Source organism: Hemiscyllium ocellatum, chromosome 47 (assembly GCF_020745735.1).
Source record: "Hemiscyllium ocellatum isolate sHemOce1 chromosome 47, sHemOce1.pat.X.cur, whole genome shotgun sequence".
NCBI classification, from domain to species: Eukaryota; Metazoa; Chordata; class Chondrichthyes; order Orectolobiformes; family Hemiscylliidae; genus Hemiscyllium; species Hemiscyllium ocellatum.
In genome coordinates, this window is record NC_083447.1 from 288,755 (window position 1) to 314,805 (window position 26,051).

At 49.2% G+C, this 26,051-nt stretch overlaps 1 protein-coding gene across 1 annotated transcript in view; it reads right to left on the reverse strand.

Annotated features, from left to right (window-relative positions):
- The window catches only part of LOC132836795 (latent-transforming growth factor beta-binding protein 1-like), a 97,285-nt gene that overhangs the window by 37,982 nt on the left and 33,252 nt on the right, over positions 1-26,051 (reverse strand). The window contains exons 5-13 of the mRNA XM_060856265.1: positions 14,856-14,906; positions 12,899-13,021; positions 10,295-10,459; positions 8,193-8,354; positions 7,890-7,967; positions 2,821-2,952; positions 2,317-2,442; positions 1,072-1,191; positions 556-681 (exon numbers count right to left, since the gene is read on the reverse strand). Of these exons, the coding sequence (XP_060712248.1) occupies positions 556-681; positions 1,072-1,191; positions 2,317-2,442; positions 2,821-2,952; positions 7,890-7,967; positions 8,193-8,354; positions 10,295-10,459; positions 12,899-13,021; positions 14,856-14,906 (1,083 nt within the window). The remainder of the gene's footprint in view (positions 1-555; positions 682-1,071; positions 1,192-2,316; positions 2,443-2,820; positions 2,953-7,889; positions 7,968-8,192; positions 8,355-10,294; positions 10,460-12,898; positions 13,022-14,855; positions 14,907-26,051) is intronic.

Below are 26,051 nucleotides of genomic sequence, written 5' to 3' on the forward strand. Positions count from 1 at the left end.
CCCTATTCTCTCCCTAGTTACCCTTTTGTCCTTAATGTATTTGTAAAAACCCTTTGGATTTTCCTTAACTCTATTTGCCAAAGCTATCTCATGTCCCCTTTTTGCTGAAACTATTCTTTGATTTATAAAGATGCCTCTGCACCTCATGGCAATTATTCATTTTCCACATTTAAAGGCAGGTTTCTGACAGAGAAATGTATATTCCAGAACCAACTCAGCTGAACTGTGCAAGCGCTCACAATGATCATTCCACAGCAAGAGAAACATGCATTTCTGTCGCTCCTTTTACATGCTCAGGATGTATCAGTAGCTCTACAGCAAACACATTATTACAAAAGTGTAACCACTCTGGTAATTGAGCAATCAGACAATTGTGCCCAGCAGGATCCCACCAATCATTACTAAGTTCAGCAAAGACCTCATTCAATTCTGTGCACAGAATGTTTTGGAATGCTGGAAGAAACTGCAGATATTTCAGTATTGGTTTCAAATCTTCTACAGCTGAGCACAGCCTCAGTTTACTGAGCTCTGGGACATTGTCAGTCTGAGTCAAACCTGCACATCGATTGCCGTCAGCACTTTGCCGATATCCAGGGTTACAGTCACATTGGTACGAGCCCTCAGTGTTGACACATCTTCCAGAATTCCCACACGGTGCAGCATTTGCACACTCGTCGATATCTGTAACGATAGATAACCAATCAGGCTGCACTGGGCAGAGTTTAACCCTGACTTCTGATTGCTTCTTTCATAGCGTGGGAGTACATCTAACAGGGAGCTAGGCTGCCATGTGGCCTGACAGTACAATGGCTTAACAATAATAATATTAATGATAAAGATGTGTGTTAATCTTGCAACAGGAGAGTGGGAGATTAACCTTCTACCTGACCCCATGCTATAACTTGTCCTTGAAGTGTTTGATGGTGCACAGTGTGGAGAAAGCTTTACTCTGTATCTAACCCCGTGCTGTCCCTGTCCTGGGAGTGCTTGATGGTGCATTTCCCTCCTGTCTCTGGATATTGTTACCATTATTTGGTTTCAGGCTTTAAGTAAAGTCAAGGCCCTCATTACCTGAACACTTGCGATTCTGGATTCTGTAGCCATTTGGGCAGGGCAGACAGCGGTATGACCCCACTGAATTCACACACTCTGCATTTGGACAGGTGGAAATATCCAGACACTCATCAATATCTGAAAAGGTGCAAAAAGTAGGGAGAACAGACTGAATTTAGAAATTTGCCATCCAGATCAATCTAAATATCATCAACAAGACAGAATGTGTGTGTGTGTGACAGGCAGAGAGAGAGAGAGAAAGAGAGACACAGAAAGAGAGAGAGAGAGAAACAGACAGAGAGACAGACAAAGAAGCAGAGCGAGAGAGAGAGAGCCAGACAGAGAGAGAGACACACAGAGAAAGAGAGAGCATGAGAGAGAGAGACAGACAGAGAGACAGAATGAGAGAGAGAGACAGAGCGAGAGAGAGACAGAGCGAGAGAGAGAGACAGAGAGAGAGAGAGAGCACGAGAGAGAGAGACAGAGAGACAGAATGAGAGAGGGAGGGACAGTGGAGAGTGTTCACAAGTGGTTCTGGGAGTGTAGGCATGAGGTCTGATGCTCTACCTTCATTTTCTTCATGTTCAGATGGCGAATATTTTTATTCTTCTTTCTGTAACAATGATGTTCTGCCCACTCTCCCGAATCCCAGCTTTTGATCAATTCATCTCTGTGACCTACCAACCTTTCTTGGAGCTTCTGGATTTCAGATCATCAAAACGTGACAATCTCAAAAACCCATTTGCCACCTCATGAGCAACAAGTCTTTCTACTGGACTCTCAGCTCCAGTCTTTTGCTTGATCTTTTTTTAAAATTCATTCTCGTGATGCAGAGGTAACTGAGAAGGCAAAGCATTAATTACCCACAGGGCAGTCTCAGAGTCAACCTGTGGGTCTGGAGTCACATATAGGCCAGACTGGATAAGGACGGCAGTTCCCTTCCCTAACGGACATTAGTAACCTAGATGGATTTTCCTTGACATCATCATTAGATTTTTACTGAATTCAACCTCTGTCATCTTGGCAAACCTGGGTCTCCAGAACATTACCTGGGTCTTTGGATAAATATCCCAGCAATAATACTAAGAAGGCTGTTGCTTACCCCCAAGTCTCACCCTGTCACACCCACAGTCACCTATCAGACACTCCTCCATGGCCCTGATTTATTTTTTTCTGATATTGAGTTTGTGAGGTGGGAGGTGAGTGAAACGTTGAAAACTCCTCATGCTGCCGGATTTACAGTGAGGACAAATTATTAATTACCCACACAATCCGTGCCGTGAGAATTGGCTGAAAACCCCTTGGAACAGGCACAATGGAAACTGCCGACTGTGTTCACACAGCGACCATTGAGGCAGGGCCGAGGTCTCACTCTACATTCGTCAGTATCTACAGGAGAGACACAAACTTTTAGCCATCCGCCTCAAAATCAAAACGGCCAAATAAATCAAAGTCCCCACTGAGGCCCACACACAAGCTCAACGTACCCTCACTCCCTTCCCCCGACCCCCACCCCCCTCCTGCACTCTCGCAGTGCCCTCCCCCCTTCCTCTAGCCTCCGCAGCCCATTCCCCTCCCAATTACTCTCTGATACCTCCACCACCACCCCACAGGATGGGAGCTAGAAGCTAGACCCTTTGGGTAATTTGGTCTAAATACCCCCAGAAGCAGCATATCCCGTCTCTGAGCCATTTGGAACTGGACCCCAGTGATGAATAAACACCAGTCTCGATGACAGCACTGATGGCCCCAGCGACACTCACTCACCAACACAACGTGAACGCTCGGTGTTCAGCTGGAAACCAGTGTGACATGCACATGTGTAACCCAGCTGCCGTATCACACAGCGTCCCGGCCCACAGATCTGCGGCATCCGATGACAGATGTGAACCTCAGGAGCTGCAAATTGAGAAGAACATAGCAACAGTAAATACCATTGGGAGTGTACAAGGAGCCCCCACACTATATACACCGTATATACAGAGCCCCCACACTGTATACACCATGTACCAGGAGTTCCCACATTATATACACTATACACAGAGACCCACACTGCATACACGGTGCCCTCACACTATATACATCATGTACAGGGACCCCTCACACTGTATACACTGTGTACAGAGACCCCCCCTACACTATATACACCAGGTACAGGGAGCCCCCACACTGTGTACGCTGTGTACAAGGAGCCCCCACACTATATACACCATGTACCAGGGGTTCCCACATTATATACACCGTATACACAGAGACCCACACTGCATACACGGTGTACAAGGAACCCCCACACTGTATACATCATGTACAGGGACCCCTCACACTGTATACACCGTGTACAGGGTGCTCCCTGACTGTATACACCGTATACATGGAGCTCCCACACTGTATACACCGTGTACAAGGAGCCCCTACACTATATACACCATGTACAGGGACCCCTCACACTATATACACTGTGTACAGGGACCCCCCACACTGTATACACAGTGTACAGGGACCCCTCATACTATATACATTGTGTACAGGGACCCCCCCCCCACACTGTATACATCACGTACAGTGAACCCCCACACTGTATACACCGTGTACAGGGACCACCCACACTGTATACACACTGTACAGGGATCCCCCACACTGTATACACCATGTACAGGGACCCCCCACACACACACATACACACTGTATACACCATGTACAGGGAGCCCCAACACTGTATACACGGAGCACCCCACACTGTATACACCGTATAAACGGAGCCCCCATAGTGTATACACCATGAACAAGGAGTCCCCACATATATTGTGTATATATCGTGTACAGGAATCCCTCACACTGTATACACCATGTACAAGGAGCCCCCACACTGTATACACCATGTACAGGGACCCCCACACTGTATACACCGTTTACAGGGAGACCCCCACACTGTATACATCGCATACAGAGAGCCCTCAACATTGTATACACCGAGTACAGGGATCTCCCCCTCCATACTGTATACCGTGTACAGGGACCCCCCCACACTGTATACACAGTGTACAGGGACCCTCCCACACTGTATACACGGAGCACCCCACACTGTATACACCATATACATGGAGCCCCCATACTGTATACACTATGAACAAGGAGCCCCCACACTATATACATCATGTACAGGGATCCCCAACACTGTATACACTGTGTACAAGAAGCCACCACACTATATACATCATGTACAGGGATCCCCAACACTGTAAACACCATGTACATGGAGCTCTCACACTGTATACACCGTGTACAGAGGGCCCCCTCACACTGTATACACCTTGTACAGGGACACCCTCACATTGTATGCACCGTGAACAAGGAGCCCCCACACTGTTTATATTGTGTACAGGAATCCCTCACACTGTATACACCATGTACAGAGAGCCCCCACACTGTATACACCATGTACAGTGAGCCCCCCACACTGTATACACCGTGTACAGCGACCCCTCACACGGTATACACTGTGTACAAGGAGCCCCCACACTGTATACACCGTGTACAGCGACCCCTCCTCACACTGTATACACCGTGTACAGCGACCCCTCACACTGTATACACTGTGTACAAGGAGCCCCTACACTATATACACTGTGTACAAGGAGCCCCCACACTGTATACACCGTGTACAGTGAGCCCCCCACACTGTATACATCGTGTACAGTGAGCCCCCCACACTGAATACACCATGTACAGTGAGCCCTCCACACTGTATACACCGTGTACAGGGACCCCCCACACTGTATACACCGTGTACAGGAATCCCTCACACTGTATACACCATGTACAGAGAGCCCCCACACTGTATACACCGTGTACAGTGAGCCCCCATACTGTATACACCATGTACAGAGAGCCCCCACACTGTATACACCGTGTACAGTGAGCCCCCATACTGTATACACCATGTACAGTGAGCCCCCCACACTGTATACATCGTGTACAGTGAGCCCCCCACACTGTATACACCATGTACAGTGAGCCCTCCACACTGTATACACCGTGTACAGGGACCCCCCACACTGTATACACCGTGTACAGGAATCCCTCACACTGTATACACCATGTACAGAGAGCCCCCACACTGTATACACCGTGTACAGTGAGCCCCCATACTGTATACACCATGTACAGAGAGCCCCCACACTGTATACACCGTGTACAGTGAGCCCCCATACTGTATACACCATGTACAGTGAGCCCCCCACACTGTATACATCGTGTACAGTGAGCCCCCCACACTGTATACACCATGTACAGGGACAACCCCCCCCCAAACTGTATACACCGTGTACAGGGACCACCCCCCCCCACACTGTATACACCGTGTACAGGGACCACCCCCCCCACACTGTATACACCGTATACAGGGACCACCCCCCCCCCACACTGTATACACCGTATACAGGGACCACCCCCCCCACACACTGTATACACCGTATACAGGGACCACCCCCCCCCCCCACACTGTATACACCGTGTACAGGGACCACCCCCCCCCCACACTGTATACACCGTATACAGGGACCACCCCCCCCCCCACACTGTATACACCGTATACAGGGACCACCCCCCCCCCACACTGTATACACCGTATACAGGGACCACCCCCCCCCCCACACTGTATACACCATGTACAAGGAGCCCCCGCACTGCAAAGAATGCAGCAACATTGCCAGATTGAATCTGTAACTGACTTGCCTGTCAGATTGTGGAAACCGAGGTAACTTCATTAGGGCATGCGGAGTCAGTGGGTGGGGACTGAGTGGACAGGCTCATGCCCGAAACGTCGGTTCTCCTGCTCTTTGGATGCTGTCTGACCTGCTGCGCTTTTCCAGCAACATATTTTCAGCTCTGAGTGGACGGGGACAGAGTGGGCGGGGACAGAGTGGGGCGGGGACAGAGTGGGGCGGGGACAGAGTGGGCGGGGACAGAGTGGGGCGGGGACAGAGTGGGGCGGGGACAGAGTGGGGCGGGGACAGAGTGGGCGGGGACAGAGTGGGGCGGGGACAGAGTGGGCGGGGACAGAGTGGGCGGGGACAGAGTGGGGCGGGGACAGAGTGGGCGGGGACAGAGTGGGGCGGGGACAGAGTGGGCGGGGACAGAGTGGGGCGGGGACAGAGTGGGGCGGGGACAGAGTGGGGCAGGGACAGAGTGGGCGGGGACAGAGTGGGGCGGGGACAGAGTGGGGCGGGGACAGAGTGGGGCGGGGACAGAGTGGGGCGGGGACAGAGTGGGCGGGGACAGAGTGGGCGGGGACAGAGTGGGGCGGGGACAGAGTGGGCGGGGACAGAGTGGGCGGGGACAGAGTGGGGCAGGGACAGAGTGGGGCGGGGACAGAGTGGGGCAGGGACAGAGTGGGGCGGGGACAGAGTGGGGCAGGGACAGATTGGGGCAGGGACAGAGTGGGGCGGGGACAGAGTGGGGCGGGGACAGAGTGGGGCAGGGACAGAGTGGGCGGGGACAGAGTGGGCGGGGACAGAGTGGGGCAGGGACAGAGTGGGCGGGGACAGAGTGGGCGGGGACAGAGTGGGGCGGGGACAGAGTGGGCGGGGACAGAGTGGGGCGGGGACAGAGTGGGCGGGGACAGAGTGGGCGGGGACAGAGTGGGGCAGGGACAGAGTGGGGCGGGGACAGAGTGGGGCAGGGACAGAGTGGGGCAGGGACAGATTGGGGCAGGGACAGAGTGGGGCGGGGACAGAGTGGGGCGGGGACAGAGTGGGGCGGGGACAGAGTGGGCGGGGACAGAGTGGGGCGGGGACAGAGTGGGCGGGGACAGAGTGGGGCGGGGACAGAGTGGGGCGGGGACAGAGTGGGGCGGGGACAGAGTGGGGCGGGGACAGAGTGGGGCGGGGACAGAGTGGGGCGGGGACAGAGTGGGCGGGGACAGAGTGGGGCGGGGACAGAGTGGGGCGGGGACAGAGTGGGCGGGGACAGAGTGGGCGGGGACAGAGTGGGGCGGGGACAGAGTGGGGCGGGGACAGAGTGGGCGGGGACTGAGTGGGCGGGGACAGAGTGAGCTGGGACTTGGTGGGTCAAGGACTGAGTGGGTGGGGACAGAGTGGGCGGGGACTTGGTGGGTCAAGGACTGAGTGGGTGGGGACTGGGTGGAGCAAAGACTGAGTGGGCGGGGACTGAGTAGGCGGGGAGTGAGTGGGTGGAAAGAGAGTACATGGGAAGTGTGCGGGGGGAGAGACGGTGGTGTGGGGAGACAGGGTGCTGTGAGACAGGGTGCAGGGAGAGAGAGAGTGCGGGGAGTCATCATGGAGGGAGAGAGGGTGCAGGTATATAGTGCGCACAGACTGAATGCATGGGTAGTGAGTACACAGGGACTGCGTGGGGAGTGAGTGCGCGGGGAGAGAGGCTGCAGGGACAGGGTGTGCGGGGAGAGAGAGTGCGGGGAGTGAGTGCGCGGGGAGAGAGGCTGCAGGGACAGGGTGTGCGGGGAGAGAGAGTGCGGGGAGTGAGAGCGCGGGGAGTGAGTTTGCTGCGATTCCTTTCTCTCAGAGTCAGGATAACTGTCTCAGTTTATTCACTGTGACAACCTCCAGCCTTTCAAGTGATAGAGCAGCTGACCCTTTGAAGGAAAATCATTTCAATCTAACAACAAATCCATTGATGCAGAGCTCTGACCAGATAGGAACAGGAATTTGGAAACAGGGTGGAGATGATATCCATCCCAACAGCAATACAAAGATTCTGACACAGAAAGCAAAACAAGAGTTGGAAATGTTTAAACATGGTGAATGTGGCAGGTTGTGAATCTGTTTGCCTTGTTTATGAAGTAGGAGTTGGACACAAACCTGGCTGGGGGGTCCTGGGCACAGCTGCTGTTGTGGGCGATGTCCTGGCTAGGCTTGTTGTCTCTCTCAGCCTCGGAGCTGAGGTGGAAAGAGAATCAAAACATTACAGTTCCCCTCTGGTACCCATTTCAAACATCACTCCTTTTCACACTTTCCGTCCTTCCCCTGCTATCCCCTTCTCCCCCAGCCCTCCAATCCCACATTCACCCTCATCTACACCTTTCCAAACATTCCTCCGTCACCCGCGTGCTATTGTCTCCCCACATCCCTCTACCCTTGATCCCGCAATGACCTTGAACCTACCCTGTGTGGGTTGAACAATTGGTGCTGAGGTACTGGTCAATGATGCTTGATCCACATTAGTGATTCCTCGGTCCCTCTCCCCCAGTCCCCGGTTACCGTAGCGGAGATCTGACCGGATGTAATGATATCCAGAACCTGCGGGGCAAATCTCCCGAAATCCCTCTGAAGGGAGAAACTGAAATTTAGAATCTTAAAACTTCCATAATCTGTTCGAAAGCCCAGTGTGAATATGTCAAACAGCGATGAAGCTCCAATCGCACTAGCACTGATGGTGTACTTGTTCCAGCCAAAACAGCCCTGATTGAGTTCAAACATCAGTAGAGCAAAGTGCGAGATCTGAATCATCATATTTAGTCATTTGTGAACATAATGTGTCATGCTGAGAGGGCAGAAACCCAAAAGTTCTTACAGACTGACTGAACTTTTAATTACAATATGTTTTTCTGAACAAAAATAACAAGGTCAAAAGGTGACTGCAGATGTAAATTCTGTACAGTTGCTATCTGGAGAGAGACCCTGGAATGTCATACTGATATAGTACATGGATTCTTCAAATGGATAGATTTAGAAGGGAGAAAGACATGACAAAGTAAACTGCAATCCCCTGGGAGTTATCTCAGACTGTGAATATGATGAGAAAAAATAGGCAGCAGATTGTTTTGTCCCTTGCCCTTTTAAGAATACACAAGAACAGGGATTAAAAGGCAGTTGCCCTTGATCTGGTTTGTTATTTCACCAGAGGCATGAAGCTGCTTATGCTAAAAACTAGCACCTACACCCTGCCTCTTGGGAATCTTCAAACCACTCAATCCCATATGTAACTCCAGGCCCACATTGCGGTTATGACCAGAATTCCACAGGGACCACTGAATAAACCATCGGCAATTTGGTCTCCAGTATCCCTTTGGGGTCTATATTCCCAAAACAAAACCAAGGCCTTGGCTCTGGAACAGACAGATTTCCAGCAGGTAGAGGGAGGGAGACTCACTAACATCAATGTGATAGCAACCATCTCCATTTACTGCCTCCTGCCAAATTCCCCCAGTGTTTCTAATGTTTCTGAACCTGACACTGTAACCTGACAGAGCGTTGCTTTGTCTCCTTCCCTCTGCCTCACTGCAGAAACTGAGGACATTTATTTCCCAGACAGGGCTCTTGTCAGAATACAGAACAATACCACAGAATTATGATGGTACAGAAGGGGGCCAGTGGTCCATCGTGCCTGTACAAAATCTATGACTTAATGCCAATCTCCTGTCTTTTCCCCATTTCCCTACACACTATTTCTATCCAAATAATTATTTAATGCCCTCTTGAATTCTTCAATTGAATCTGCCTCTACCAGATTTCCAGGCAATGTATTCCATGCCCTAAATACTTGCTGCCTGTAAATATTTTCCTTACATAACCCTTTGCACATCTCTTTAAACCTACGTCCTTTCATTCTAGTTTCTTTCCCTATCTACTCTATCCAGCCCACTCAGCCCCCAAATAAATCCTCTCACAGACTTCTCCTCTCCAAGGGGAACAGTCCCAACCACTTCAATCTATCCTCACAACTGAGGTTTCTCATTCCTGAAATCAATGTTGTAAATCCCTTCTGCACTCTCTCCAATATATTTGCACCTTTCCTTGACACTTTATTTATTTCTCCCATTATCATCAACCCAATAACACCCAACCTCTCGCCCCAGGTGTCCAAAGATCAGTGGGTCAAGAATCGGTCTATTCATTCACACAACAGAAACTTGCTGCCCTCTCATCTGTGACTCAAGGGATGGCCAATGATGCCACTTCTTCCATCATTACTCCACTCACAGACACCTTGCTGTCTCTCTTATCCCCTCTTATACTCCCACTCTGATACCCTCCTCCTCCTCCTTCGTTCCATTTATCTCATTCACCTCTTTTCTTTCTATTTTTCCTACATTCAACCCCTTTTGCTCCACTCTTCCCCTTGCAGTCTCTCACTCTTTACTCACACTCTTTCCCTCTATCCCCTACCTATTTTCTCCCTTTCCTGTCTCGTTTCCCTCCCAACTGTATAGCCCTCTGCAGTCAGAGGTCATTAAGGTGCTGGCCGTGGGTAACTTCCTGATTACCTGTGAGCGGCGATGGGCACTTCAGGCACTCTGTTCCCCAGGCTTTCCCCACTCTGCTGCAGCAACAGATCTGCTTCGTGATGTTCTGTCCCACAGGCAGGGAACAGGATCCACTCCTCCAAATCCGATAACAAGGTCCTTTGGTTAATGAGATCACCTTCTGCGCTGAAACATTGAAACCGCAGCAAGTTACTCAGTAAAAACACAGGAGTTGGAATGGTTCACCACTCTTCCTCAGTCTGGAGAACCCCAAATAGGCCCCCAAGTGATGTGGGAAATCTCCCAGACTCATCCTGTCCCCACAGTCACCCTTTTACAGGTTCGCTGCAGCATAGAGTCTGCTGATTTCCTACTTCCCAACATTGATGTGGTTGTGTTACATCTCAGAGCTCATCGGCAACAAAGCTTCAAAAGACACACTCATCTCATCATCACATGTGAACCAATCTTATGAAGGTGCCCGACTCCACCTTACTGCGTACACTAGTAGCATGGCATGACAAGGTTTCTCCTAGCCCATATACAACACAGCCTGTGATTGTAAGGTGTGCGTGTGTAAATGCCCATGATTGTCACAAACATCCATTGAGAATCTCAATATTATGTTACTCATACAATCAAAAAGATAAGGACACAGACTCTTCAGTCCAACTCATCCAGGCCAGCCAGATATCCTAATCCAATCTAGTCCCATTTGCCAGCATTTGGCCCATACCTCTCCAAACATTTCCTACCATCCAGATGCCTTTTAAATGTTGTAATTGTACCAACCTCCACCACTTCCTCTGGCAGCTTGTTCCATACACACACCACCGTTTGCGTGATAAAGTTGCTCCTTAGATCCCTTTTAAATCTTTCCCCTCTCTTGACTCAGTCACCACAGAGAAAAGACATTGTCTATTTGTCCTATCTATGCCCGCATGATTTTATAAATCTCTATAAGGTCGGCACAGTGGCACAATGGTTAGCACTGCTGCCTCACAGCGCCAGAGACCCAGGTTCAATTCCTGCCTCAGGCAACTCTCTGTGTGGAGTTTGCACTTTCTCCCCATGTCTGCATGCGTTTCCTCCCACAGTCCAAAAATGTGCAGGTTAGGTGAATTGGCCAAACTAAATTGCGTGTAGTGTTAGGTGAAGGGGTAAATGTAGGGGAATGGGTCTGGGTGGGTTGCTCTTTGGAGGGTCGGTGTGGACTTGTTGGGCTGAAGGGACTGTTTCCACACTGTAGGGAATCTAATCCAAGGTCACCCCTCAGTCTCCAATACACCAGGTAAAATACCCCCAGCTATTCAGTTTCTCCCTGCGGCTCAAACCCTCCAACCCTGGCAACATCCCTGTAAATCTTTTCTGGACCTTTTCAAGTTTCACAACATCCTTCCGATAGCTGCAAAACCAGAATTGCACGCAGTATTCCAAAAGTGGCCTAACCAAAGTCCTGTATGGCCGTAATGTACTCACATCTAGTTCTTACCTCATCAGGAATGAAAACCCGAAAAAAGGTAAAAACCAAACCCTAACGCTACCTCTTCACCTACAGCAGATGGTGAGGGCAGAACAGATCAAGGTTAACATGATGGCCGTTTATAAAGAAAGAGCTCCCAGATCCCAGATCCCAGATCTCACATCATGGTGGCAGTGCAGGTTAAATAGTGAGACCTTCTCACTATTTAAAAAGCTCCAAGATATCATTTGCAGATCCTCCAAAACACCACTGAACTACACAAGATGAGGCTGACACTCAAGGATTCAGAAGACTAATAGCAACAAACTTTTGTGCGTGAATTATCAAAAATTAAATAGCCTCGAGGCAATTTATCTCTTTTCTATTTCACACATAAAAACCTCTGTATCTCTTTTATTAAAAAAAAGTATCAGTCTGCTTCTTACAAACTAAAGAAGTAAAAATGGCAATCAAAATCTAAGGTTAGGATTAAGATTTGAGAGAGAGAGTGAGGGATAAGCCACTGCATTGTTTAAACCAAATTAAATTTATATTGGAAACTAACAGAGGTACAGGTTATGGAGAGTGTGAGGCAGTAGAATTAGTTTGAGATTGATACAGCATTGAGGGGAGAGCAAGGGGCATTGGGATTACATTGGGTTGGGAGAATATGTTGGTGCAATTAGTTTGAAGACTGCTACAGACCTTTGGGAGGGATTAGGGTGGGGATTAGTACAGCGCTGTAGGGACAGAGTGGGGCATGAGATTCGTTTGGGGATTAGTACAGGGATATGGGGAGGGAGTGGGGTTGGGGATTAGTGTAGTGCTATGGGGAGAGTGTGGGGCAGTGGGATTAGGTTGGGGATTAGTACAGGACTATGGGGAGAGAGTGGAGCAGTGGGATTAGTTTGGGGATTAGTATAGGGCTATGGGGAGAGTGTGGGGCAGTAGAAAGAGCTTTTGACTGCTCTTGCTGTTGACTATAATTAACCAAATTTCCTATTCCTAATTTGTAAACTTCAATTCCATGGTCCCCTAGATGAAAGTTGCTATAATTTCGGAAGTTGAGGGTGGAGCTGTTGCCTGTAGAGAACTGGCTGGTAGTTTTGGTGATTGTGCTCAATGGTTACAAGGCGTTGTGTCTGTAATTTCTGATCACTTACAGATGCAGCGGCTCTTGGAGGTGTCCTGTACAAACCCTTGGCTGCACACACAGCTGTAGCTGCCTCTCACGTTCAGGCACTTTCCATTTTGACAGATTCCTGGCAGGGAGCACTCATTGATATCTGGAAGAAGCACAATGAAAGAGTTGACTATACTGCTCATAAAGTTACCCTCTCCAATGGGTGGGGAGGGAGCAGCACCAGGTCAAAAGCTTATTTCTAGTCTTATGTTTTACGAGTGCTACAGAAGTGATGGTTGAGCTCTCCAGCTGATTGCTCTGCAGTAAATTTTCATGCCTCAATTATTTTTATAAGAAATTAAATCAGTCTTCAGGGAAGGCCAACAGTAACTGAGGTGGCATCTGTTTTATCCATCTATTGATTTGATACCTTACACCCCTGTACTCACCTCACAGTTAATATAAAGAAGAATCTCATTTGCAGTTACAGTGTCCCCACAGATGTTCTGTGGTGGTGGGCAACGCTACCTTACCCCAGCTGCAGTGTTACGCCTGTTTATTGCAATGTGGACACCAAGGCCTTTCAAACAGCTGAGGGGCTAGTAACTTACGGAACCCCTTAGTCCCAATGCTTGCTAATGAATCTAGATCCTGAATGTCACACAGATTTCAATTATATTGAGGCACCTCAGAGTGTAAGGAATTTATCGATAAAACCTGAATATTGTTGCAACTTCCAGAATGTCCAATTGGAAACATTTTGGAATATACCTTTTGATATTTTTAAAATAATATATGTTTTTGGAAAATATTTATTGCAATCCTGGCGCCCTCTAGAGAACAGTGCAGCATTTTGAACTGGAGATGGTGGTTGGTGGGGTCCCCTGGGATCAACGCTTTGTGTGCACTTCAACTATACAACTGTGAAATGATGCTGATTATTGTCTCAATAATTATGGGATGGGGAGGTACTAGCAGCGTACGGACCATCACAGACACCACACAAGAATGGTCAGTAATAGTGGGAGAGAGTGCCAGCAAACATTTATTCTGGAAAAATATTTGCGTGAACCAAAGGACATTACCTGTTTAAGACCAGGCATGATTTAATACATTATCTTCGTACCGAACAGTTTGAAAAGATATAGTGTGTCAAGGTTGGAATGCGAGCTGTTGAGACCAGTGTTAAGATTATTTGGGAGGTATGTGCAGAATGTTCCAAAGGGATAGGCAGCTTAATGCATCAAATGTAGACAGGGTTCAGGCTGTGCACCTCCTCTCAATGAAGCTGCCAGCAGAGGAAGCCGGGAATGAGATTTCCCAAATACCAGAGCATCAATCGCTGCTCCCACTCCGATCATGCCTTTACAATGCAGCCTAATTACAAAAGCAGCTTTCAGTTTATTCAGGTCTCCAGTCTCTCTCTAGGAGGGGAGCATGGTGTGGAATCCAATTTGCACTAATCCCTTGTGTAAAGAGGTTCGCACCTTTTACCCTTATCACCTCCATGACTGTGCAAACTGAATGGTTAATGTGCTCACACAGAAATCGTCTTTTTATTTCTTCTTTTCCATATTCAGTCAATTCAGCGGAACTCCCAGCACTGACGTGGAGAGGCCCCAGCAGCTGTAATGGGTGCAGCAATAGCGTCTCTGGGAATGGGGATTCTTAACAGTTATTCTTCATGTCTGAACCCTGATAAAGAGTGAGTGTTCACCGACAATTCAAACATCCGTGTGAAGTTTAATACACACTGCACTGGAGGTTCACTCAGGAAACAGGCTAATTCCAAAGGGCTACTGAATGTAACTGAAAACCCCAAAGTATGGGCAGCACAGGCTGGGTCCTTCCCAACTGCCTGCTGATACTAGGATTATATTCATAGCAGTACTCTCTTTCTGGGGTTAGGAGTAAGGGGAGCAGGGTGCTGTTGGTGGGAAGAAGGTGGGGAGAGGGGTTCATGGGGCAGGGAATTTAAGGTGCTTTGGCTTATTTACCTTGACAATGTCCATCAGCAGCTTTTTCAAATCCATGTGGGCAGTCATTTCCTGTGGAAGAGAAAAGAACAACAGTAAAGCAGAAAGAAACAGAGAAAAAAAGCTGGGAGGAAATCGAAACAAGAGTGACTGAACATCTTAACTAGACTCAGAGTAGACAGGCAGGGAGCTGGAAGAACACAGCAAACCAGGCAGCATCAGGATGTAGAGAAATCAACATTTTGGGTGTAACCCTTCTTCGGGACTGGGGTTGGGTGTGGGTGGAGCTGCAGGGGTCAGGGTGGTGAAGTGGGGACAGGTGAAGACAGGTAGAGGGTATGACATGGTTGGCCAATGGGAGGAATGAATCAAATTGTTGGCAGGGACGGGTGGAAGGGAGGGGAAGAGAGACTAGGAAGGGGGTCGGGGATAGGGAAGGAGGTTATTTGAAATTGGAGAACTCAAGGATGTAGACTGCCCAGGCGGAAGATGAGGTGTTGTTCCTCCAATGTGTGGTTTGGTTCATTGTACAATTCTGGTCTCCTTCCTCTCAGAAAGATGTTGTGAAACTTGAAAGGGTTCAGAAAAGATTTACATGAATGTTGCCAGGGTTGGAGGATTTGAGCTATAGGGAAAGGCTGAACAGGCTGGGGCTGTTTTCCCTGGAGCATCGGAGGCTGAGGGGTGAGCTTATCAAGATTTATAAAATCATGAAGGGCATGGATAGGATAAATAGACAAAGTCTTTTCCCTGGGGTGGGGGAAATCCAGAACTAGAGGACATGCGTTTAGGGTGTGAGGGGAAAGATATAAAAAAGACCTAAGGGGTAACTTTTTCATTCAGAGGATGGTACGTGTATGGAATGAGCTGCCAGAGGCTGGTACAATTGCAATATTTAAAAGGCATTTGGATGGGTATAAGAATAGGAAGGGTTTGAAGGGATATGGGCTGGGTGCTGGCAGGTGGGACTAGATTGGGTTGGGATATCTGGTCGGCACGGATGAGTTGGACCAAAGGGTTTGTTTCCATGCTGCACATCTCTATGACTCTATAATAGATGAGGCCAAGGATGGTCATGCTGGAAAGGGAGTGGGAAGGGGAATTAAATTGGGCAGTGACTGGGAGGTCTGGTCGACCCCTGCAGATGAACCTCTGCAGGTGCAGTGGTTCACCTGCATCTCTTCCAACCTAGGGGAAAGTGAGCACTGCAGATGCTGGAGATCAGAGTCGAAGAGTGTGTTGCTGGACAAGCACAGCAGGTCAGTCAGCTTCCGAAGAGCAGGAGAATTGATGTTTTGAGCATAAGTTCCTGATGGAGAGATTATGCTCGAAACATCGATTGTCCCGTTCTTCAGGAACTGCCTGACCTGCTGTGCTTTTCCATCACCACACTCTTCGACTCCCTTCCTACCTAGTTTACTGTATCTGGTGCTCCCAACGTGGTATTGTCTACATCGAGAGACTGAGCGTAAACTTAGGGAATGGTTTGCACAGCATCTCAGCCAGGCCCACAGGGGCCAACCTGACCTCCCAGTTGTCATCCATTTTAATTTCCCTTCCCACTTCCTTTCCAACATGACCATCCTTGGCCTTCTCCACTGCCACAACAAACCAAACCACAAATTGGAGAAACAGCACCTCAATTTCCACCTGGGCAGCCTACGCCTGGAGGACTCAACATTGAGTTCTCCAATTTCAAATAACTACCCTTCCTATCCCCCAACTCCCTTTCCAGCCTCTCCCCCTCCTTTCCACCTTCCCAGCCACCTACCAGATTCATTCCTCCCATTGACCAACCAGGTTGTATCCCCTCCCTGTCTTCACCTATCCCCACTTCACCACCCTGCCCCTGCCACCCCCTATATCTGCAGATCCCCCCCACACCCAACCCCTGTCCTGAAGAAGGGTCACACCCAAAATGTCGATTTCCCTACCTCCTGACGCACATCCTGAAGGGGGTACTGACTCACTGAGAACAAATGCACATTGTAAAACAATGTCAACCCCCTCGCCACCTCCCCAGCTCCATGTCACCATCACCCAAGACACCATGTTCCTAAAGGGATTGAGGTCTAATGGGAAACGTCTTGTGGAGGTTCCATGCAAACATGCCATTTCATGTGGTTAATGATTATGCTTTAACCTGCCTGGGATATTTCTACACCCTCACTGTGGTTTGTGTGTGCAGGAGGTGGCTCCTGCTACAATAGCAGGACCCTGGTTCACAACGACAGTGAACAAGATCGCAGTGAGAAGACGCCTGTTCACACACATTGCATCTCCCACACATGGGAACAATTAGTTACAGAGATTCAGATGATTCGTACAATTACAATTGGCCAGCTGTTGGCTGTGACTGTACATAATTTAAATTACTCCCTTCTTTGAGAGAGAGCTGAAATGGTGACCAGAAGGTTTCAGGTTTGATTTTCAGACCATTTTCACTTTGGTGATTTTATTTCACAGACTTTATGATAAAGAGAAAGAATGAAAGATCAGAACAAAATCACTGAAAGAGGAAGCCATTCAGCTCCTTGAGGTGGTTATATACACTGCCACCCAAAAACGGGGGAGCATAATGAGGACCTCTTGACCGACAAAGGCTAGGGTGGACTTTGTTTATTGAGCCCCATGATCCAAACATTGGCCCACTCTCACTGTCCTTTAGAGACAAAAAAAACAGCAGCTGCTGGAATCCAAAGTAGACAGGCAGGAGGCTGGGTGAACACAGCAAGGCAGGCAGCGTCAGGAGGGACAGGCAGGAGGCTGGGGGAACACAGCAAGGCAGGCAGCGTCAGGAGGGACAGGCAGGAGGCTGGGGGAACACAGCAAGGCAGGCAGCGTCAGGAGGGACAGGCAGGAGGCTGGGGGAACACAGCAAGGCAGGCAGCGTCAGGAGGGACAGGCAGGAGGCTGGGGGAACACAGCAAGGCAGGCAGCGTCAGGAGGGACAGGCAGGAGGCTGGGGGAACACAGCAAGGCAGGCAGCGTCAGGAGGGACAGGCAGGAGGCTGGGGGAACACAGCAAGGCAGGCAGCGTCAGGAGGGACAGGCAGGAGGCTGGGGGAACACAGCAAGGCAGGCAGCGTCAGGAGGGACAGGCAGGAGGCTGGGGGAACACAGCAAGGCAGGCAGCATCAGGAGGGACAGGCAGGAGGCTGGGGGAACACAGCAAGGCAGGCAGCGTCAGGAGGGACAGGCAGGAGGCTGGGGGAACACAGCAAGGCAGGCAGCATCAGGAGGGACAGGCAGGAGGCTGGGGGAACACAGCAAGGCAGGCAGCATCAGGAGGGACAGGCAGGAGGCTGGGGGAACACAGCAAGGCCGGCAGCATCAGGAGGGACAGGCAGGAGGCTGGGGGAACACAGCAAGGCAGGCAGCATCAGGAGGGACAGGCAGGAGGCTGGGGGAACACAGCAAGGCAGGCAGCATCAGGAGGGACAGGCAGGAGGCTGGGGGAACACAGCAAGGCAGGCAGCATCAGGAGGGACAGGCAGGAGGCTGGGGGAACACAGCAAGGCAGGCAGCATCAGGAGATGGAGAAGTTGATGTTTCAGGTGTAACACTTCTTCAGGACTGAAGAAGGGTTACACCCAAAACATCAACTTCTCAAGACTCTCTATCCAGCCACCTCTGGAAGGACGGTTATCAGGAAGGACTCTTCTCCCATCCTCCTGGCACCACTTTGAGACTCATTGTCTTGTAGCAAAATAACCAATGGGTTAAGGTTTGGATCTGGAGTGCAGACAACACTTCAAATTATGTCTGGCTATTCCCCACACGTTCGGCTGATATTCCCCACACGTTTGGCTGATATCAGTGGAAAGAATTAATTTGAAATGGACACTGAGGAAGATTTAACAGCCTAGACAAGTGATTAAGTTAACACGGAGTCTGATTATTGCAAGCAGAGATTTGTGTCTTGTTTAGTTGAAATTATACAAACCAGAAAGGAATGTCTGATCACGGTCAGAATGCACTTGCCCACAGCCCCATGACAAATCAACAAGACAGTCAGTGACACCCTGCGCTGAGGCAGCATTTGCTCTGAACAGCTTTGGGACATAATCTGTGATTATTTCCAATACCTCAGCTCAGGCACAAAGCAATACGGGATATTTGACTGTGGGGGCATCATCACTGCATCCATTTTGAATCTACCCTGACAGTTAAATCAACTAGGATCTCTTGTCAGGTCCACACCCGCCACCAACCCACCTTCTCCTCCCAGCACCTTTCCTGCCACCGCAGGAATTGCAAACCTACACCCACACCTACCTCCTCACCTCCATCCAAGGCCCCACATCCATCAGAGTTTTACCTGCAAATCCACATGTCATTTACTGTATCCATTGCTCCCGATGCAGTCTCCGCTACATCGGAGAGACAGGACGCCTACTTGTAGAGCGCTTCAGAGAACATCTCTGGGACACCTGTACCAACCTACCCCACTGCCCCGTGGCCGAACACTTCAATTCCCTCTCTGCCAAGGACATGCAGGTTCTGGGCCTCCTCCAGCATCATACCTTTATCACCTGAAGCCTGGAGGAAGAACACCTCATCTTCCACCTTGGGACCCTCCAACCACATGACATCAATGTGGATTTTACCAGTTTCCTCTTTTCTCCTTCCCCAACCTTATCCTAGTTCCAACCTTCCAGTTCAGCACCATCCTCATGACCTATCCCACTTCCTTCCCACCTATCCACTCCACCCTCCTCTCCGACCCATCACCATTACCCCCACCTCTGACCACCTATCGCACTCTCAGCTACCTTTCCCCAGCCCCACCCACATCCCATTTAACTCTCCACTCCCTCGGCTCACAAGTCTGTTGAAGGGCTCTTATCCAAAACGTCGATTCGCCTGCTCCTCAGATACTGCCTGACCTGCTGTAATTTTCCAGCACCCCACTCTTGACCCTGTAATTTAATCACCACCTGTTATCAGTGGGAGCACAGAATGGACTACAGGTACAGGCTCAGAGGAACAGGAGGACACAATTCAGACCCTCAAGCCTTTCTGCTTTACAACTTTTACAGATCTTGGGGATCCATGCACAAGCCGGTATGCAAACACCAAGTGTCACTACGTACTGAGGTTCTACCTGTCCCCGGTGTTGCGAAGGATGGGCCTGGCCTCGCTGCCGCGGAACGCTCCGAGTAGTTGGACCGTTCCATATCACCTGTCCTTCATGGAGAAGTTTATGAAGAAAAACACCTTTGACCATAAGTCCATCAGGAAGTGGTCAGCACGTAGCATCCTTGAGACCCTTCGGGAAAAGGAGAGGGCGGATCCTATCGAGCAGGTCCCTCAGCAGACTGTCAAAGTCATTTGGCAGAATGCCTCATCACCAGAACTTTACAACAAGCACCAAGACATGGCTTGGCTGGTGGTGAGAAGGGCTCTGCCTGTGAGATCCTTTATGCACGCCCGGACTCTCAGCTGCACCGCACGCTGCCCTCGAAGCGGCTGTGGGGGGGGGGAGAGGAGAGAGAGACTGTCACACACCTCCTTCTGGAATGTGCCTATGCAGAAGAAGTCTGGAGAGGAATGCAGTGGTGTTTGTCGAGGTTCATCCTTGGCAGCTCCGTGACTAGGGACTCCGTGCTCTACGGCCTGTTCCTCGGGACACACACCGAGACAAACATCAATGCGCCTGGAGGATCATCGACTCCGTCAAAGACGCTCTTTGGGTGGTCTGAACCTGTTGATCTTCCAGCTGAAGGAGTTGACCCCAACTGAGTGTTGCAGACTGACACATTCCAAGGTCCAGGACTACGTGTTGAGGGACGCGCTGAAGCTTGGGGCAGCTGCCGCCAAGGCGCGGTGGGGAAAGACCACCGTGTAACATCTGCCTGTCTAAAGAAGAACAGGGGGCCCACCCAGTCAGTTGGGCTCCGCTGATGCCTCAGCAGAAGAGCTGGATAGTAAATGTACAGACTTGTATATCGGGAAAATAAATTTCGATGTCTATATGTAAAGAAAAGTAATGTGTGCACAAGAATGGCATGGCTGATTGTACAGAGATCCAAATAATTTTATGAATAAAGTATATTTTTGAAATAAAAAAAACTTTTACAGATCTTGGTTCCATAGCCTTTAATAGCCTCACCTCACAAAAAAACCAGTTCTGCTCAATATCCAGTGCTCCAGTAATCCTTAGGGAGTAGACTGTTCCAGGTTCATGACCCATGGCAGAGCACTTAACAAGGAGGACTGTAACGTTAAACACTTTTTTTTATTTTTCTGCCTTTATATTCTATGTTTTGTTTAATTTTTCTGTGTTTTATGGTGGTGCTGGAGAATGATGACACGTTACAATATTTCAGGTGTATTTTGTAACAAAATACACATGCCAATAAATAAATCAAATCAAATTTCTACCGTCATTTGTGTGGGAATGTGCTTCATGAAACATGGGTCACAAGAATACAGCAATAGGAGCTGGACAAGCTTCTCTGGGATTCATTGTGGCCAGGGATAATCTTCTGTCCCACTCTACCTCCCTCCCAAACCATTGTTCCTCATTTCCCTCAATATCCAAAAGTCTATTGGTTTCCTTTCATGAAAAGGAGCACTCTCAGCTTTGAGGACAAGTATTGTAAACATTCACAACTCACTGCAGTGAAAAAAATCTCTTCTTATCCCTGTCTTACATAGAGACCATGTTCTCAATTATTGTGATCCCTTTTCCAGACTCTCCAGCCAGAGATCCTGGGATAAGGGCTCTATCTTACAAGAAACAAGTCGGGCCTATATCCATTGAAGTTTAGAAAAAGGAGGTGAGGTCTCATTGAGACACCTAAATGCTGAGGGGACATGTCAGGGTGGATACTGAAAAGGTGAAGGGAGAAACTAGCACTAAGGAGCATTGCTTAAAAATAAATGAGCTCCCATTTAGGATGAAAAGGAAAATAATTTTCTTTTCTCTCAGGCACTGACTAATGACTAGTAAGGGGATCAAGGGCTACCGGGAGAAGGAAGAGAATGGGGTTGAGAAAACTCTATCATGATCGAAAAGTGGAGCAGACCCAATGGGCCAAATGGCCTAATTCCGCTCCTGTGTCTTATAAGCCCATGGAATTTTCTTTCCTGGAAAACAGTTGAGGTGGGTCATTGAGTAACTTTAAGGCTGAGCTGGATTGACTATTAACTGGGAAAGGAGTCAGAAATTCTAGGGGCAGACAGTGAAGGAGATTTGAAGCAACAATCAGATTAAAATGCAGAGTAGGCTTGACAGACTCCGGTTTCTAACTCCTAGCTGCATTTCACAGCAGCTGAAGGATTTTATCACCTCTCATACTCCAAACCCCAGGGAATGCTGGCTCTAGGTATTCCACCTGAAGTAATCCCCTCATTGCAGAACGAGTCTAGTGAGTCTTCATATCTCTCCCCAGAAGGAAAGTGCACCTTTTCTTTGGTAAAGAGACAAAGTTGGGCCCAGTATTGAACATACCACCTCATCAAAGACCTGCAAATTTATAATATCAGTATCTGATGCAATTTTTATTCATTAATCTGCAATCAAAAGCTGGTCTAATTGTGAACATGAAACAACCAAATCTTGTGGATGAGGAGAAACATTAATACACATAAACAGGAAAGTTTGTTGAGTATCAACTTGCAAATTATTTAATGGCAGGCGGTATGGGTGGCATGGTGGCAGTGGGAGAATTTGACAAGAATGGCTTACACACAGTTTTGTGTCAATTTTGGTCAAATTCTCCCACAGTGGCTCAATGGTTAGTTTTGTCACCTCACAACACCAGGGACCCAGGTTTGATTTTACCCTTGAATTACTGTCTGTGTGAAGTTTGTACATTCTTGCCATGTCTGCGTGGATTTCCAAAGAATGCTCTGACTTTCTCCCACAGTCGAAAGATGTGCATGTTAGGTCGATTGGCCGTGTTTAACTGTGCGTAGTGCCCAGGGCTAGGTGGATTAGCTATAGGAAATGCAGGGTTACAGGGATAGTGTGAGGTGGTTGGAGGGAGGTTGGTCCAGGTGAGATGTTCCTTATCAGAGGGGCATTGTGGACTTGATGGGCCGAATGGTCTGCTTTCACATTGTAGGGATTCTATGAAACAACTACTGATTGTTGCAAAAACCCATCTGATTCACCCGATGCCCAAGGGAGTGAAATCTATTGTCTTTACCATCTCTGACTTAGGAGAAAGTGAGGACTGCAGATGCTGGAGATCAGAGCTGAAAAAGGTGTTCCTGAAAAGCGCAGCAGGTCAGGCAGCATCAAAGGAACAGGAGAATCGATGTTTTGGGCATAAGCCCTTCTTCAGGAATGAGGAAGGTGTGCCAAGCAGGCTCAGATAAAAGGTAGAGAGGAGGGACTTAGGGGAGGGCATTGGTAATGCGATAGGTGGAAGGAGGTCAAGGTGAGGGTGATAGGCTGGAGAGGGGGTGGGGGCGGAGAGGTCAGGAAGGAGATTGCAGGTCAAGAAGGTGGTGCTGAGTCTGAGGGTTGGGACTGAGACAAGGTGGGGGGAGGGGAAATGAGGAAGCTGGAGAAATCTGAGTTCATCCCTTGTGGTTGGAGGGTTCCTAGGTGGAAGATGAGGCGCTCTTCCTCCAGCGTCGTGTTGCCATGGTCTGGCGATGGAGGAGGCCAAGGACCTACATGTCCTTGGTGGAGTGGGAGGGGGAGTTGAAGTGTTCAGCCACGGGGTGGTTGGGTTGGTTGGTGCGGGTGTCCCAGAGGTGTTCTCTGAAATGTTCCGCAAGTAAGCGGCCTGTCTCCCCAATGCAGAGGAGGCCACATCAGGTGCAGTGGATGCAGTAAATGATGTGTGTGGAGGTGCAGGTGAATTTGTGGCGGATATGGAAGGATCCTTTGGGGCCTTGGAGGGAAGTAAGTGGGGGGAGGTGTGGGCGCAGGTTTTGCATTTCTTGCGGTTGCAGGGGAAGGTGCCGGGAATGGAGGTTGGGTTGGTGGGGGGTGTGGACCTGACGAGGGAGTCGCGGAGGGAGTGGTCTTTCCAGAATGCTGATATGGGAGGGGAGAGAAATATATCCTTGGTGGTGGGGTCTGTTTGGAGGTGGCAATAATGACAAAGGATGATACGATATATCTAGTGGTTGGTGGAGTGGTAGGTGAGGAACAGTGGGGTTCTGTGTTCCATCACATCTCCTCCACTTCTTGCTCCTCCACCCTTGAACCCCGCCCCTCCAATCGCCACCAGGACAGAACTCCACTGGTTCTCACCTACCACCCCACCAACCTCCAGATACATCGTATCATCCTTTGTCATTTCTGCCACCTCCAAACAGACCCCACCACCCAGGAATATATTTCCCTCCCCTCCCCTATCAGCGTTCCGGAAAGACCACTCCCTCCGCGACTCCCTTGTCAGGTCCACACCCCCCACCAACCCAACCTCCACACCTGGCACCTTCCCCTGCAACCGCAAGAAATACAAAACTTGCACCCACACCTCCCCCCTCACTTCCCTCCAAGGCCCCAAGGGATCCTTCCATATCCGCCACAAATTCACCTGCACCTCCACACACATCATTTACTGCATCCGTTGCACCTGATGTGGCCTCCTCTACATTGGGGAGACAGACTGCCTACTTGCAGAACATTTCAGAGAACACCTCTGGGACACCCGCACCAACCAACCCAACTCCCCTGTGGCTGGACACTTTAACTCCCCCTCCCACTCCGCCAACGACATGCAGGTCCTTGGCCTCCTCCATTGCCAGACCATGGCAACACAACGCCTGGAGGAAAAGTGCCTCATCTTCCGTCTAGGAACCCTCCAACCACGAGGGATGAATGCAGATTTCTCCAGTTTCCTCATTTCCCCTCCCCCCACCTTATCTCAGTCCCAAATCTCGGATTCAGCACTGCCTTCTTGACCTGCAATCTTCTTCCCAACCTCTCTGCCCCCATCCCCTCTCCGGCCTATCACGCTCACCTTAACCTCCTTCCACCTATCGCATTCCCAACGCCGCTCCCCCAAGTCCCTCCTCCCTACCTTTTATCTAGCCTGCTTGGCACACCCTCCTCATTCCTGAAGAAGGGCTTATGCCTGAAATGTCGATTCTCCTGCTCCTTGGAGGCTGCCTGACCTGCTACGCTTTTCCAGCAACGCATTTTTCAGCTCATGTCTGACTTACATGTGGTTTCAGAGCCATATGACTGGCTCCCAACTCCCATCTAAATGACTGAACAAGCTGTTCAGCTCAAAGGCAAATTGGATAAATAATAAATGCTGACCTCATCTACAACATCCACATCACATGAATGGATAGCAGGAAACAAAAGCTGCGGTACCTAGAACTAGCTGTGGTGGCTCCTTGCCCCCAGCCTCTGTCTACTCTCTCTCAGTCAGCACTGAGCAAGATAGAGGAATCTAATAGGAAACATGCATTGCTCTCAGCATTACAGGATTCAGAATTGCAGTGATTTGAATGGATATTTGCAAAGAACAATTTTCTTTTGTTTGGCATGTCGACTAAAAATGAGAGAAGAGACACCTTTAAATTGAGAAATCTGAGAAAGAATGTTTGCAGCTATTAAAGCCAAATGGGTGGAGCACATTGTGAAATGTTGAGGAAGAATTTCAGATGGAATGGAACTGCCTGTGTGTGTTTAGGGCCACTTGGCCCAGAAACAGTTCTTTGATTAGTTTTTCAATTGGAGCCAGTTATTGTGGGCTCAGCGTAGTAACAACTACTTGATTGGTTCCTGGGAAGGTGGTTCCATCCCTGTGTGTGGGCAATACAGGAGACTGTGAAGAGAAATAATCCATCTCTCCTTCACCATCTTTTTTCTGTGCTGAGTAGCTAACTATTCTCCTCACTTTTCTCTAAACTGTTTTCTCTGGAAATCCCTGGTTGAAATGACCAGTTGGAAAACCACCCTCAGAGGCACTGAAAAGGTGATTCCTCAACCAGCGAAAGAGAGACTGAGAATTGGTTGTAGCCACAATCTCATATCATCAGAAAAGAAGCAGAAACAATTGAAAGGAATAAAAGGGACCCAAAAGGAAACAACTTGCTAAAGTCTGTGATTTGGACTGGTGCCAGAATTGTGCTACTTTATTCCTTCATTCCCCACCCCAACACTTGTGTCTTCTCTCTTTGTGCATCTGTATGGAAATTATAAAAAGTGGCAGAGTTTAAGTTTAGAGTTTTGCAACTTGACTTGTCAGCCTTTTGCCATTGGCTAAAAGGAGTTTGATAACAACAGTTATT